The sequence below is a fragment of the Protopterus annectens genome, chromosome 6.part0 (genome assembly GCF_019279795.1).
Source record: "Protopterus annectens isolate FY-2018-M chromosome 6.part0, PAN1.0, whole genome shotgun sequence".
NCBI classification, from domain to species: Eukaryota; Metazoa; Chordata; order Ceratodontiformes; family Protopteridae; genus Protopterus; species Protopterus annectens.
Genome location: NC_056737.1, coordinates 1,036,317,657 through 1,036,334,926, shown reverse-complemented (window position 1 = coordinate 1,036,334,926; position 17,270 = coordinate 1,036,317,657). Strand labels below are relative to the sequence as shown.

General features: G+C 35.3%; 1 protein-coding gene across 1 annotated transcript in view; it reads left to right on the top strand.

Moving 5' to 3' along the window:
- The window catches only part of ATG2B (autophagy related 2B), a 1,825,281-nt gene that overhangs the window by 660,887 nt on the left and 1,147,124 nt on the right, over nt 1-17,270 (top strand). Inside the window, exon 15 of the mRNA XM_044074646.1 lies at nt 2,914-3,022. Coding sequence (XP_043930581.1) covers nt 2,914-3,022 — 109 coding nt within the window. The remainder of the gene's footprint in view (nt 1-2,913; nt 3,023-17,270) is intronic.

Here is a 17,270-nt window from a genome sequence, read left to right as displayed (position 1 = left end):
TCCCATCAAGGCAGGGTCTGAGATCGCCTTGTATGCCATCAGAGGTCACCTCTGAGGAGTCTGTATGAAACAGAGTAGATGGATAGGGCTTTTAGCCTATCTGTGTATGGTAGATTTTTGAGACCCTGGATTCTCCTGGTGAGGTGGTCTCTTCAGCTGCTGCATGTGCTTTGCGAGGTACATGCCGAATGGGGCATTGTACTCAGTAATGTGCTTTATAAGGAAAGAATACAGGGATGTTATGACCTCCTTGTCCCTGGTTGAGATACCCTTACTTATGAGGTGGGCCATGTAGAAAGCTGTCCGTACAATGGAAGCAACATGGTGGTCAAAAGTCAGGTTGCTGTCAATCAGGGTTTCCAAATCCCTCATGACTGACTGCATGCTTAGGACTTTGTTATTAATGTGATAATTTGTGGGAACATCACTCTCCCCAAAGGGAATGATGATGCATTTTTTTGTATTCAGCTTGAGGGCATGTTTCTGGCACCAGTCATTTGTTTGGGTGAGACTCTCTTGGAGGAAGTATACATCACTAGGGGAATTGATGACAGCTCCCAGCTTGCACTCATCTGAAAACTTGGTCAGTCGTGGCCCACTGGTTTTGGCCTGCACCTCAGAAAAGTTCATCCCAAATAACAGAGACCCCAAGACCGAATCCTGGGGTACGTCACTTGATACAGGTCTACTGCTTGAGGTGACGTCCCCTATTGACTAGGTGGGTTCTATCAGTGAGCCAGTTAGCTACCCATCTGGTAATATACAGATTGATGCCTAGTTGAGAGAGGATATCTATGACATTAAAAAATTGCTTGATGATGCCACTCCAGTAGCATAGAGGTTTAAAGACATAAGTTTATGAAATGGCGATATTAGTTTTAAAAAAATCGGTAAGTTAATGGATGTTATTGTTAGTGATAAGTGTTGAGGGTATCTGAGATACCGGTACGGGGTATACTGGTATATGCATACAGCCCTGTGGGGCGGATATTTGAAGAAATTAAACCTCTTGTATTAATTAACTTGGGCATTATAGTTGTAGGTGATTTTAACTGCAGCTTCCCAAAAAATAACAGCGAAAGTAACACAAGATGTGTGTATGTAACAAAATAGTGAGGTTTTGAAGATTTTGTTTAGGAAAAGAGATGCGTTGTATGTATGTCAGGGAAAATATTAAGATAGAAATTGATTGTATAATGATTTGTGATGGTTTGCATGAGATGCGAGGGGAAGAAAAAGTCACGCTTTGCAGATTATTTGACAATACATTGTGTGATCATAGTTAGGATGTGTGCCAGTCCTTTTAATACAAATCACAATATTTCTTCAGGGATGATTTGAATTATTTTTTCTCTTGCCTCCATAATTCATAATTCATAGGTTCATAGGCTGGTACTAGGCTATCGGCCCTAGGGCCTAGACAAGCCTAGCCATAACAATTTCCTGGTTATTTCTTCCCACAATATTTGCTTCCCTGGACCCCTTTCTAGCAGGGCAACTGACATGATCCCCGGGGTGAATTTCCTATCTCCTATCCAATTGTCAAGGTTCCTTTTGAAGATGGCCAACGAACGCTCTGCTTGACATGTATGGGCAGTCTATTCCAGAGTCTGTGGAGTCTCTGGGTCAGGAACCTATCCCTCCAGCATGTTTTGTTCATTATGATGACAAGGTTTAGATACATGGAGCATGTGGCTCTGAGGGATTGGGATTTCTTTAAGTGTAGCATGTCCAACAGCTCTAGGTTTGACATGGCCTTGTATGTTAAGCAGAGATCGCCTCTGAGTAGACAATATGCGACAGAGTATAGTTGGAGTTTTTATAGACGGTCAGCATAGGGGATCTGCTTTAGGCCTGTGATTCTTTTAGTGAGGTATTTCTGCAGCCTTTCCAGTTGTTGCAGATGTCTTGAGAGGTACATACCAAATGGGTTGTTGTATTCTATAATGAGTCTAGTGAGGGATGAGTACAGTGGGACAATGAACTCCTTTTTTCTGGATGAAAAGCCCTTAGTGATGAGGTGTGTCACATAGAAGGATTTTCTGACTGTTGTGGCAATGTGGTTATCGAAGGTGAGACCACTGTCCAGCTGTGTCCCTAAGTCTCTTATCACACTTTTGGTGTTTAATGTACTGCCACCTATGTGGCAATTCAAGGGTACATGTTTTTTTCCCAAAGGGGATAACTATACATTTCTTGGCATTGAGCTTGAGCCCATGGTTCTGGCACCAACCATCTGTTTCTGTAAGGCCCTTTTGTAGAATATCCACATCATTTGGGGAGTCAGTAATGGCTCCCAGTTTGCATTCATCTACGAACTTTGTTAACCAGAGTCCCTTAGTGTTGGCCTGTACTTCAGAGAAGTAGTTGCCAAACGAGTGGTCCCAGGACTGAACCCTGAGGTACTCCATTTGTCACTTTTCTGGAGCTGGATTTGGAGTCGGCTACTTTTACAGTGTGGGTTCTGTCAGTATGCCAATTGACAACCCATTGAGTGATGTAGGGATTAATCCCCAGATTAATAAATTTATCTATGATTCCAAGGTGGGGGATGGTGTCGAAGGCCTTGGCGAAGTCCAGGTAGGCTGTGTGGACAGCCTTACCCTCGTCCACAGCTCTGGAGTGGTTGAAAGGTTTATTATTGGTATATATTTCTTAAAATTTCCATTATCTGTAAAAAGATTGTGCACTTTTGAGGAGAAAAAGGACTTCAGAGCTTCAGATTTCACTCTGCTTAAAAAAGTAAAAGGTTAAATAAAAATAAAAGAAAGAAAATGTTATTAATTTTTCAGTGTTGTCTGTTTTTTTTACATTTTTGAGCTTTTGTGCTACAAAAGGAAAATTGCTGTCAGGATTATGTTCATTTTTGAAGTAGCATCCAAAATCAGCTTAGATGTGTGTTGTCTGTTATAGCAAAATTTCAAGAAGACAAACATACGCCACCATTCAGTTTCTTCAGAGTCTTACAAGCTGTAGATGGAGACATGACATCGTCAGACAGTGGCAAATTTGATTGGCCAAGGTAAGTACTAAATGAATAAAAACTCAGACTTTGTTTAATTGCTTAGTATATCGTGGTTTCAACATTTGGATAGCAGCATTTGAAGTGTTATACAAAATGTGAAGATTTACTTGACAGAGTGATTACAGATCACTCTTTGCAGAAGTATATGTAGAAATAGTGTAATCCTTTTTAAATTTCAGCCTAAAATTTAAACCTGGTAAGACTGAAGAAATAAGCTGTGTTGTGTGTGACCACTTATACTGACCTTGCTTAGGATGTGTCCTTTCCATCCCTTTTTTGGAGGTTTTACGGACTTCATATCTTATGGGAGTGAAGAGCTGATTCCTGAACAGGCAAGTGATCTTTGTCAGTAGTGGCATTTAGTCCATGTTAATAAACACTTGATAAAAAGAATCTTCTGTGACTTCTGGCTATACCTTTTTAAAGAAGTCTGAATTGCTTTGTGTTTAATGATATTGTAGCAGTTTAATGCTCTGATGCTGTTTTATGGATTTCTGTTTTTGGTAATGCAAAAAATGTAGTTATCCATAATTAATGGAAGGGGCATAGTGCAGATAGCCTGTATCTGCATAACCATTTCTGCAAGGATCCATCAGCATGATTGCGATATGAAAAAAAAAAACAGGAACCTAAGACAGTGCCTCCCAAACTGAGTTTACTCCACCCTCTGCCCAGGTGTGCAGCTTGACTCCCTAAGCCTTACTTGTCAGATCCCAGAACTACACGGATCAAATATGCCATAATGAATCATTTACTTCTTGACAGATTTATTCCTTCAGTCCTCTACAGATTTCAGTAAGACGCTGTCCTTGATTCTCCAGTGACTTACTGCTTACCATCGGAAGACACCCTTCTACACTACACAAGTTCAGTTGACTGCTAGCACTTTGAAAACTTTTATGGCCATATATAATGAGCACTGTCCAGTGCAGTGGTAGATACAGAGTGAGAGCTGTTCACCTCAAGGGAAACCGGTATTCCTTTTGTCCTGCATTGTGCAACAGAATAAAGAGATTTACATATTTTTTTATTTTATTTTACATTTGTTTACTGGGAAGGTCCAGCTGGACAGCTAGTCCATTTTGAGCAGAGGCCCGGGGAGAAAAGCTCCGGTAAAAAAAAATATAATACACATTAAGAAAAATACATTTAAACATAGCACAAAAGAAAAACACAGGGCACATAAAACAGAGGAACCTGTTATGTTACATACAAAGATCGTTGAGCAACAAGGCATTCTGTAATGAGATTGAAACGTATTTAACAAAGCTCAGGAGAAAGCTACATTATTCCTCATTTGCTGATTATATGCTACCTACTATCCTGGGTCAATGAACAAGCATATCCATGTATTAGATAAGTGGGATTTAAGTAGCTCTTTAAATGTTGTAGAACTGGCAGTGGATCTAATGGCTTGTGGCAGAGAATTTCAGGTTTTGGCTATGCAGGTAGAGTAAAGGAAAACACCAGCAGTATTTTTACTTGTGGTTACATTTATTAATGTCATTCTTGGAACATAATATTCGATTATTTGTGTAGTTATTTAGTAGGTTTTGAAGAGATGGAGTTTTATTAGGGTGATTAAGTATTTGATGGGCCATGGTAAGTTTGCTGTAAACTAGCTGATTGGGTAATTCTAGCCATGAGAGTTGCTTCAGGGCCAAGCAGTGATGTGGTATACAAGTAGAATCTGTCATAAACTTTGCAATTTTATTATAACACACATCTAGTTTACCCAAGTCAGATTTCTTTAGATTACTGAGAATGAGAGATGCATAGACAAGGGTAGACATAAGGTGGGTTCTTGCTATGAATCCCTGTGTGGTGTTTTAGTTATTGTTTGCTCCTGTATAGGGTACTAAGTTTTTTGTGTACTTGTGTATATGTTACATTTCATGTTTTGATGAATAACTACTCCGAGAAGTTTAGTTTGGGCAGCTGGGGTAATAGTGGTATTGTTCATTGCAGTAATTTTAAAAGGTGGGGGGCCTGTGGCTTTTGTGGGATGAAACAGCATGAGCTTAGTTTTATTTGGGTTGAATATAAGCTGTGCATTGGAGAGCCATGTTTCTACTGCAGTGAAGGACTGTTGAGTTAATTGTCAAAGTTGATGGAGAGATGCAGCAGAACATGTCAAGGTTAAATCATCTGCATACTGAGCCATGGTGGCATGCAGGGTAGCGGTGTGAAGATTGTTGGCAAATATGGTAAAAAGAAGAGGGCCTAGGATAGATCCCTGTGGAGCACCCAGAGTGACAGCCATTAGTGGCGAGAGATTATGTTGCCATTTTACAGCCTGTTGGTGTCCAGATAGATAGTCCTGGAACCATGCAAGTGTGGAATGGCTCAGTTTTAATTCAGAAAGAACTTTTAAAAGATTATGTGATACTGTGTCAAAAGCTTTAGAAAGATCAAGAAAGACAACGGAAACTAGATTGCCTTCATTCCAGTGGTGGTTAATGGTGTTAGTGACGTTCATGAGGGCAGTGATAGTACTGTGGTTAGGACGGAATCCATGCTGAGTGTTGGATAGAAGATTATTCGACAAGAGATGGTGTAGAAATTGTGAATGAATACGCTTTTCAAGAATTGTCAATAATGCAGATAAGATAGCAGTGGGCTGGTAGTTGGATAGTTCTGTTGAGTTTCCACCTTTGTGTGATGCCATGATATGTGATATTTTCGAGATTGCTGGGACTTGGTGTTCTGAGATGGACCAATTTATCAGTACAGATACTAGATATGAGATGGCTTCAGCGGCTCTTTTGAGATATTCAGCCAGTAAATTAGCAGCTGCCAGGGGTGGGGGCTTGAGCTTTTTCAGATATTTAATAATAGTATGTATTGAAACAAGTTGGAAAGAAAAGTTATCATCACTGGATCTTGATGGTGTTAAAGTTGAAGGGGATGAAGAGCATTTGATGTTTGTGAGGGCTAGTATCGATTATGTGAAGTATTTATTAAATTGTGTGATTATGTTACCTATAGTGTTGGTGGTTGATGGGGATGGTGTGCTAATTTGTCCAGATTGTAGTATTTTTTTTAATAGCTAACCAGAACATTTGTGGGATCTTCTGATGTCTTGTTTGGAGGTCGCTGTATCTTTTTTTTTTGTCCTGCCTGATTTGTCTTTTAGATTTATTTCTTGGTTCCAGATATTTTTATTGATTTGTGGAAGTTTTATTTTTGACCCATTTTTCCCAGACCTTGTCTCCAGTTTTTAGCAGTGATCTTGTTAACTTGAACTTTATCTTTATTATTCTAGAGGGAGCCAGCTTGTTTGTGATGTTTAGGAAGGTAGAGTTAAAATAGTCTACTGCAGAGTCTAAGGGGGGGGGGGGGGGGTAAGTGGTTTCCAGTTGCAGAGTTTCAGTATGGATATAAAGTCTTGGGAATTACAATGTCTTTTATTCCTGATTTGATGGAAAGTGATGAAGTTTAGTGAGTTTATTTGGTGTCTGAGTACAAAAGTAGGGAGGTGGTCACTGAGACTATCTTGGAGACAGCCAGAGTATACTGATAGGGCCAGTCTGTTTGTTAGGATTCAGTCGAGGATTGACTCTTTTTTTTGTTGTTCTTTTATCAATTCTAGTGCTAGTTTAAGTTATTTGGGAGAAGCCGTGAAAATAAATATGGTTAGTAGGATTTAGTGAGTTACAGGAATTCCAATCGATATTAAAGTCACCCATTATAATTGTTTTGTGAGGGAGGGATTTCACTGTCCAGTGCAGGATGTATTCTGAAATGTTATTGTTACTGGAGGAGATATAGGCTCCAGCAACATTCAAGTATTTGTTCACTTTAGTTTTTCAATTTAGTAAACATGATCTCTGCTTTGTTAAAAAATTGGGGAGACATGAGCAGTAGTTTCTAGTGTAAGGCTATTCTTAAATAGAATAGCAATACCACCACCTCTTTTGGACTTTCTGTGTCGCCTATATATGTTATATCCAGAGGGTGTTATTTAATTCCTGCTGATTTCTGGCTTTAGCCAGGTTTCTGTATTTAGAGCAAGGTCTGGTGTGTATAGGGAATTCTTCCTGTATATTTTTTTCAGTTCCCCATGATCTCCCACATTCTTCTTAAATTTTGGGAAGAAAGATTTATTCTAGTTATCACTTGATGGCCAAGAATGGCATGGTAGTCTGTGGCAGTATTGGAAAGTAATCTCAGTCCAGGTAAAAGATTTCCAGCAATTTGGCAGGACAGTCTTTTTAACTTCAAGAATGAGTTTCTGGGGAGCGGAGCCAGAATGGCTAACTGAAAGCAGCAGTATTTTAGAGCTCCATATAACTAGTTAAATAAGACAGGAAAAATATTCTTTTTTTTTTCTTCAAAGTATAAAATCTTATAAATAAAGGACTAATTTACATAATTAGAAACTTTGGTGAAGTTTTACAAACAATTTCCTGTCAAAAAGCTTGGAGATATACTCACTTGTTAAAATGAGCAACTCAAAGAATTCTCATCAGGATGCTGCCTTAAAGAAGGAACTACAACAGATGGCATCTACCCTGCAGGAGTTGTGTTTGAAGATGGATGATTTTAAAGAGACCCTAGAAAATCTTAAAACAAGCGGTCAAAAACAGGCTGACACCCTCAAGGAAATGCTACACCACCACCAGACAAGGATAACAGGAATAGAGGTTTCTCTTAATGACTTAGAAAGCAGACTTAAGGAAGTGGAAACACAGAAAGAACTGCTTCTTAAACAAAACACTTGGTTGGTTAATAAAGTAGATGACTTGGAAAATAGGGAAAGGAGAAATAACATCAGGATTTTCGGATTACCTGAAAACACAGACGGTGAGGAATATTTCCTTTTTATCAAGCTGGATCCCTGACTTTTTAAATTTAAAAGAAGGACTTCCCTTTGGCATTGAAAGGGCACACAGAGCTCTTGGGGAACCTGCCACTAACTCAAACTCTCCTCCTAGGTGACTAATTATCAAATTTCTTTCATACTTGGACAAGGAACTGATTTTAAGATCTGCTTGGAGGAAGGCACCTCTAAAATATAAACAGAACCTGATAAAATTTTTCATAACGACTATTCATCTAGAGTAATGGAACAAAGGAAAAAAGTGTGGCCAATGATAAAGTTTCTGAAACAAAATAACATCAAGGCACAACTTCCATATCCAGCTAAGATAAGAATACTGTATGCCAACGCGATGAGGACTTTTATTGACTTAGAGGAAGCCTCTTCATTTATTAAAACTAATAATGTGATTACTTTACCAGAAGATATGGATTGGATGTCATCTTCTCTCAAGAGAACAAAAGAAACAAATGTCTGGACAGATGTCAAAAAGAAGAAGCAAAAGACTGATACTGTTGCAGCCAAATCTCTCAAAGCATCTACTATGATATGAATTGTTTTGACATTACTTTAAAGGACCAGTTTTACTGCTTGGAATTTTAAAACAAAGGTAACTAAGTACTGGAATCTTTATCTATATTTTTTTGAAAATAGATGACACATGACAGTTTTCACATTACCTCAGGTATGTAAAACAGGGTACTTATCTTTCACAGATGGAGGGTTATATAGCACATAAAATATTTATACTGTAAATCAACATACATAGTATATGTGTATTTTCTCTTAATTTTCTCTTTTCTTTCTCTCTCTTCTTTCTTTTCTCGTTATTTATTTTAACTGCATCTTGTCTCCCTTTCTAATTTCTCTCCTATTTACTATACTAATATAGTCTGTATATATTTAATAACTCACTATTTATACATAGATAAATAATAGTCTAAAATAATCTAGTTTTAAGGTAGACTAATTGGAATAGTGAACCTAATTGTTATTACAATATTTATTAGATTAATGGGTACTTTTCCGTTATCGGGGCAACACTTCTAATGACCGCTTGCAATTCCACGCTCGCAATGATCTCACAGCATCTGCTATTGTGTGCACCACACAGTTGTTTTCCTGTCACTTATAAATATGAAATTGTATACAGAAACCTGCAGATGACATTTAACTCGAATTTACTTTCCAGAAGGACCATGTTAACAGTTGTAAGGTGAATGTAAACAATTGATGGTAAACAGCTTGCTGAACTGGAAGGGAAGTTAGATTTAATAGGAGGAGGAGGAGCGGAAGTGAAACAACAATTCAGCGGTATTTACCAAGCTGATTTTCTGTTTGTAATTGGAGCCGAAGAATAGTAAAGGCAGTCATTATCTGAAGCGACTGATGAGTAACAGCCTGTTGAGCAACTGGATTGTTTTTTTCTATATATGACATAAGTGAACTGCATGAAGTTAACCCGTATGCCTTAAGTTTTCAGAAACAGCTTGAAAGCTCTTTGGTTGGTGATATTTTCATGACTCCTGCTATTGCCTCTTACGACCTGCACTTCCATTTGTTGTTTACTGTTTTGTTTTTTTGTGGTTGCATAGTTGTTAACCCACTGGTTGGGTTCCAGTGACATTTATTATTATTATTATGGGACTTTTCCGTTATGTATTTGGATGTTTGATTACCAACTCGCATTCTGCAGCAAGGGCTGTCTATCCATATAACACTTTTTTTTTTTTTGGCTTAGAGTCTTTGTTAAGCCTTTAAAAAAATCGAGATAACATTATCCTGACCTAAAAATGTAACCCTGCTTTTAGTAACATGATTTCTAAGGTGTCTCTTTCTCTTTGAAAGCAATTGCTTCAGGGCAAACTGATGTGCGATCATTGTGAGCGCATTAGAAGTGTTGCCCTGATAACGGAAAAGTACCGATTAATGATGGTCACTGTTATGCTTATTGGGATTGGGGACATGTTCGTGATTAACTCTGAAATGTTCCATTCATGTACATATGTCCTTTGAATTATTTCCTTTTAGTATTAACAAATATATAAAAAAAGGAGGGAAAATGTACTGTTGGTTAAGAGAAGTGAAGCTTTCTTCACATTAAATTTGTGTTGTCATAGCAACAGTAAACAATTGCTACAGTTTCTAAGGATACTGTGAACATGTGAAGTGCATTTAGCCTCATAGATAACAAATAATAAAAAGTAATGTTGTTTAGTTATTAAAATGAAAAACAACCTAAGCAAGGTAAAATAAATACATAATAGGACTATTTCTAAATATTTTATGATTTATCCTCTTAGGATTACATATTCCTGGAAACACAACTGAAATGTTCCCAAACTACATGTGCACTTAAATGTAGCTGCTTGATTAAAAAGTATTACTCAGTTTAACATGCTGATTTCACAAGCTGACTGCACTGTAAAAGTTTCATTTTATATGTTACTTGAAATTGTCAGTCTCTAGAGCATATGAAAAGATACATATTACTTTTTGCAACATGTTATCTTTGCAGTTGCCTCACACTCTGTACAGACTCACTTGGTAACTGATAGCTATTCATTTAAAATATCAGTTTAAATATTAAATGTGCCCTTGAAATGCTATTGACATTTTGACAAAATGTAATCTGAGCTGTAAAATGAATGGCTTGAAAGAAGTGAAGTAATGCATAGATTTCAAAGACAGTTCTTGACACTACAGTAAAAGTAAAAATATATATTCACAAGGAAGTATTGAAATGTTTTAGTCTTCCAGTTAAAATAGCTTACTGTCAACATTTTGTGATATCAGAAAGTTTGAAGAGCTAAGAAATTACTATTCTTTGTCTTTATAATGATTATTAGTCAGATGTTAGACTCTGCTAGGAAATACAGGGCACGTCAACCATATAAACCATTAAAAAACTTTTTTATTGACCATTTTTAGCACTTTCATCTCTAGTATGAGACTTCATCAGAAACAAACAAATCTCATTAATGAACATTTAAATACTAATTTAAGTTGTAACATCACACAGTCAATCATGAATTTAAAGCTGCATATGCCCAAGCAAAAAAAAATTTCATTAAAATACACTGATAAATGAATATATTATATAAACAAATAAATATTATAAAAATATATGTAAAAACAAAATCTTAATGATATAAAAAATAAAAAGTCTACAAACGCTCTTTACAAACATGCAATCATTTGTGAAAATTTTGAAAAATTTGTCTTTGATATCCTTGATGTAGTACAAATAAATCCTAGGGGGGGTAATTGGAAAAACACCCTCAAAAAGAAGGAAAGCCAGTGGCAATTTAGATTGGCTTCCATGTTTTCACCAGGTTTAAATGATCATGTTTCTCTGGTACCTATGTTAACGGAAAGGGCTAACAATATATGAATTCAACATTATTTTTATATACAAAATTCTTAAATGAGTATTTATATACAAAAAAAGTTTATTCAAGTGTTTTGTATATTTGTGTGTACAATATTATTATTAATATTTAAGGGATATTTATGTCACATATATATATATTTTTTTGAATGGGTTTTGATGAAGTGATATTATTTAAGATAGAAGTTTGTTATACAATTTATTTATTTATTTACATTGGATTATTACCCGATGGCCTTATCAGTTTTAAAAAGTTTAATATGTTTAAAATGTGCAATTAAATGTATGAAATTTCATAGTATTAAAATAATGTACATTTTGTTTTTACATATATTTTTATAATATGTATTTGTTTATATAATATATTCATTTATCAGTGTATTTTAATGAAAATTTTTTTGCTTGGGCATATGCAGCTTTAAATTCATGATTGTGTGATGTCACAACTTAAATTAGTATTTAAATGTTCATTAATAAGATTTGTTTGTTTCTGATGAAGTCTCATACTAGAGATGAAAGCGCTAAAAATGGTCAATAAAAAGTTTTTTAATGGTTTATATGGTTGACGTGCCCTGGATTTCCTAGCAGAGTTCGATATTTGTTGTTTTCGTTTATGGTTATCAGTTTTTTATTTGTTTTAGATGTTCGACTCTGCTTAGTTTAATGAATTGTGACATATGTTTATGAGGAAAAGTGGACTCAATTACTCACATTGGACTACACATTCCTGGAAACTCAACTGAAATGTCCCCAAATTACTTGTGACCTTAAATGAAACTGCCTGATTTAATAAGCATAACTTACTTTAACAACCTGAATCCATAAGCTATCTGCTCTGTATATGCTACATTATATATGTCACTTGCATGTGACAGTCTCTAGAGCACACAAAAAAATACATACTAGAAATACATATTATTTTTGTAATATGCTATATTTGCACTAACCATATATTCTAAACTAACTCAATTGGCAACAGAAAAGTTATTTATTTGAAACATCAGTCTAAATATTAATTGTGCCCTTGAAATGCTGTTTTGACAAAACAAAACCTGAACTGAAAAAGGAATGATTTGAAGAAGTGAAGTATTGTACAGATTTCAAGGACAGCTATTGACACTACAATATAAGTAGAAATATATACATGCAAGGTAAAATTTAAATGCTTTATACTTTTGTTAAAATAGCGTATTAACTTTTTGCTTTATTGGGAAATATAAAGAGCAAGGAAATTATTTCTAATTTGTCTTTATAATTTTACTAAAGTGATGTTAGTCACTGATTTGTTTAATGGATTGCGAGTCATGTACAAGACAGACTACTGACTGTTTTTTCTGTTCACATATGTTTGCTGAATTTCTTTTATTAGTACTGATTTAAAACAAGGGAAAGAAAGGGAAGGGAAATCTCTGTTTTTGGTCAAGGGAGGAGAGGCTTAAGAGTATTCTAACTTCCCCGAGAACTCTCTAAGATGCTCTAAATACTATTTGATTAATACTTACCTAAGATAAGTCCTGATTACCATACAGGTACCTTCACATTCATTCTAGACCTGATGTGATTACCCATACTGGAAGCAGGAGGTGCCCTATGCAGGATAGGAATTGTCAGGGTGATCATAGTTCATTCTTAGACTCTGCTTTGTTGTTGTTGTTGTATCTTTCGGCTTTTCCTGGTTAGGGGTCGCCACAGCGGAACTCCAGTCCGCTAATGATTGGCAGTAGATTTTTACGTACCAAGTTGCCAGTCGTGATGCACAACCTTCAACGAAGGTACGACCTTTCACGCATGTCTCAACACATAAGACGCTTTAGCTGAGAATCGAACAGGACGTCTTACTGTGAGGCAGCAATGCTAACGCAGCACCACCACTGCTTTGTAAATCTATAAATATGTAAAAGCACTGCACACTAGAATGTAGGACACCTCTACTCAGAGTCAGGATACAACTGATAAGCCATGTCTTTTCATATGTGTAAGTTGAAGTTGGTGAGCTGAAGATTGGGAAAGTAAAGTAAGACAGTACACCTACAATAAACTCATATTTCATTGGTAATCACTCATTGTCTCCTGTAGAGTCCTTTTAGTCAAATTATTTTAGTAATAATCTATTTGTTGTTGGTTTATTTAGTGTATGCTGCTCTGTTGCATTTAATTTATCCAAAATGATATATCTGGCATATTTGTGATCTCTTAAGGGTAACTAAATACTGGATATTTTCTAAGTCAACTTAATTGTTTGCACTACTAACATTCCATCCTGATATATAAAATACAATAGAACAATAATAGAATAATATAGAATTTCATATCTCTTTTAAGAAAATTCTCCATATAATAATTTAACATATGGAGCTCAGTTGAAAAGTGTTGGTTAAAGGTATGAGTGATAATCCAATAGAGCTATCTTAATCTATTGGATTAGGAATGACTTTCATTCCATGTTTAATGGAAAATTCATATTTACTTGTATTTGATACTTTAGAATTAATGTTTTATAGAAGTACATTTTTAAAGCCTGACCAGAATTTTACCCTACTTGTATTTAAAGAAGAAAGAACATTAAATTATACTCCCAAGTTTACACACATAAAAATAACATTCAGTGTTATCAGAGAATATGGTATATACTATTATAATCAAAATAAAAAAAGAAGCAAAAAGTTTCTTCCAACAATACCTTGAAATGGATTTAACATTCTTATTAAATACTAATGGCTTAAATAATGCAAATAAAAGATCAAACTTACAAAAATATTTAAATCTAAATAAAGCACAAATAGTATTTCTCCAGGAAACGCATTTTAAGACTAATGATAGCTTTATTTGGAACCGTAAGGACTATACAGTCTTAGCTCAATCCTCCTATAGAACAAAGACAAAAGGAGTATCAATTCTCTGGAAGAAAAACAATCACTCCAAAAGTTATTTATAAATATGAAGACAAAGAAGGTCTACCAGCATTTGTTATAATTAAATTTAATAACGGAATATGGACCTTAGCTAATCTGTATTGGTTCCCAGGTATTGGAGCAGGAACGGTTAAAAAACACCTAGATTTTATTTCCAACAATTGTAAAGGAAATCTTATACTGGGAGGAGACTTTAATTGTACATTAGAAGCTTCTGAAACCACCAAGAAGTCTTTTTGCATAGCAACTATTTCAAAATCCTTAAAAAGATGGCTTGATTCATTTCGTTTAATAGACACTTTTAAAGTAAAAGATGATAAATCCTTATTTTCCAATAAAGACCATAGACTTGGAACACAAACCAGAATAGACAAAATTATTCATAGTTCAAGATTTACAAACAAAAATCCTCAACTTCTCAATAGTCCCATGCCCCTTCTCAGATCATGACTCTCTGATAATGAAGCTCCAAATAGAGTTTAAACCTTTAATCCTGTCAACTAGAATTCTATCATATGTCACAAAAATTAAAGAATTCAGACCCTGGATGTTGTCAGAACTACAGTTTTTTCTTGAAATTAATAATACAACAGAAATAGTAGAGTCATGGTTTGGGACTCATTAAAAGTGTATTTATTTGGTAAGACCCTTAGCTGGTACAAAAACAAAGTCAGAGAGTGGGAATTTGAATCATTGGGAATCTGAATCATTAGACTTGCAAATCAGACTCTTGACAGCAATATCTAAAAAAATCAGAATTGTCCAGAAGTCAAAAAAGAAAAAAAGGAATTAAATAAAAAATATAATGAAATTCTAACACACAAAACTTGTCTAGCCTTGGAAAAATTAAAAACTAAACTCATTAGCCACCTCCCCCAGATATCTACATAACTTATCTACAAGAATTAAAATACACTCTAAAGCAGATAACATTAGTAATATATATCATGAAAAGAAAGTGAAAAAAGTATCACATATAGGAGACATCCTTGAAGCATTTCAGTTCCGTTTTATGGAACACTTCAAAAAAGAAGATTTAGATACCAGCCAAATAAACTTGGATACAAACCTTATCAATATAAAAAAAAATTCCCGAAAACTTAAAACTAGACCTACAAAAACCTGTATCCTACAAAGAAATTGTTGACAAGATAAAAGAAAGTAAATCTAACAAAGCTCCAGGGATAGATGGTATAATTACGGAAATTTACAAACTCTTCCCTTCAACAGTAATCTCCTTTTTTCATAAAGCTTTGCTAGAAGTCCACTCAGAAGCAAAAATACCACCCTCATGGAAATATTCTCTCATAACACCAATTCTAAAAGATAATAAACCCCAGACATTTGCCCCTCATACAGACCTATATCATTACTGAATAACAATTACAAAATATTCATGTCAATCCTAGCTAACAGAATGAAAATCCCACATTCAAAGACAATAATGATCAAACTGGATTTTTATATAACAGGCACACACTTGATAATATTAAAAGGATACTTACTATTATAGATTATGTGAATAAAGAAGATAGAGAAACACTTGTAATCGGATTAGACATAGAAAAAGCCTTTGATTCCCTCAACTGGGAATATCTATGGAATATCTATTTAAAACTTTAGCATTATTTGAATTTCCTCCTCCCTTCATCTTATTACTAAAAAACATATATATTAATAACTTAGCCTACATTAAATTAGGTCTTTTCATCTCAGAATCTATCCATATAATGAAAGGTACTAAACAAGGGTGCCCCCTTTCTCCTATTTTATTTGCTTTTGCTATAGAAATACTTGCAGAAATAATACGCAATATTCAAAGAATAAAAGGAATAGAAGTCTGTGACCAGTACATATCTAAAATAATGTTTTTTGCTGCTGATATTTTATTAACCCTATCAAATTCTAGAGAGTCATTAGGAGAACTAGAAGTAATGGAGAAATTGTATAAGATTTCAGGTCTACACTTTAATAGATCAAAATTTCTGTTTTTAAATGAGAAAAAAGAACTACAAGTTACAGATAAATCCATCATAGGAAAACAAGAACTTATGCTAAATTATTTAGGAATAGTGTTATGCAAAAATATAAACAAAACAATATTAATAAATTATAAAAACATTATTGAAACAATAAAAATATACTTAGAAAAATGGAATAAAATTATATTAACTTTTGAAGACAGATTGTAATTAATAAAAATGGTCTTATTGCTAAAAATACTATATGTAGCATTAGCAATACAGTTAATTCCTGAAAGATGCATTCTTAAAGAAATAAACTCATGTTTAATAAAATTTTTATGGTATCCCAAAAAGAATAGAGTAGCTCTAACTCATCACATTAGACCCAGGAAACAAGTAGGATTGAACTTCCCAAGAATAGAAACCTATATCACCCAATGGGTTGCTAAATGGCTTACTGATAGAACCCACACTGTTAAAGTAGCCGACTCCAAATCCAGCTCCAGACAAGTGACAAGTGGAGTACCTCAGGGTTCAGTCCTGGGGCCGCTCTTGTTTGGCATCTACTTCTCTGAAGTACAGGTCAACACTAAGGGACTGTGGCTAACAAAGTTTGCAGATGACTGCAAACTGGGAGCCATCATTGAATCCCCAAATGATGTGGATACTCTACAAAAGGGCCTTACAGAAACAGATGCTTGGTGCCAGAGCCATGGGCTCAAGCTCAATGCCAAGAAATGTATTGTTATCCCCTTTGGGAAAAAACATGTATCCATGAATTACCATATAGGTGGCAGTACACTAAACACAGAAAGTGTGATAAGAGACTTAGGGACACAGGTGGACAGAGGTCTCACCTTCGATAACCACATCGCCACAACAGTCAGGAAATCCTTCTATGTGGCACACCTCATCACGAAGGGCTTTTCATCCAGAAAAAAGGAGGTCATTGTCCCACTGTACCCATCCCTCATTAGACCCATTATAGAATACAATGCCCCTTTTGGTATGTACCTCTCAAGACATCTGCAACAACTGGAAAGGCCTCAGAAATACCTCACTAAAAGAATCACAGGCCTAAAGCAGATGCCCTACACTGACCGCCTTAAAAAACTCCAGCTATACTCTGTCGCATATTGTCTACTCAGAGGCGATC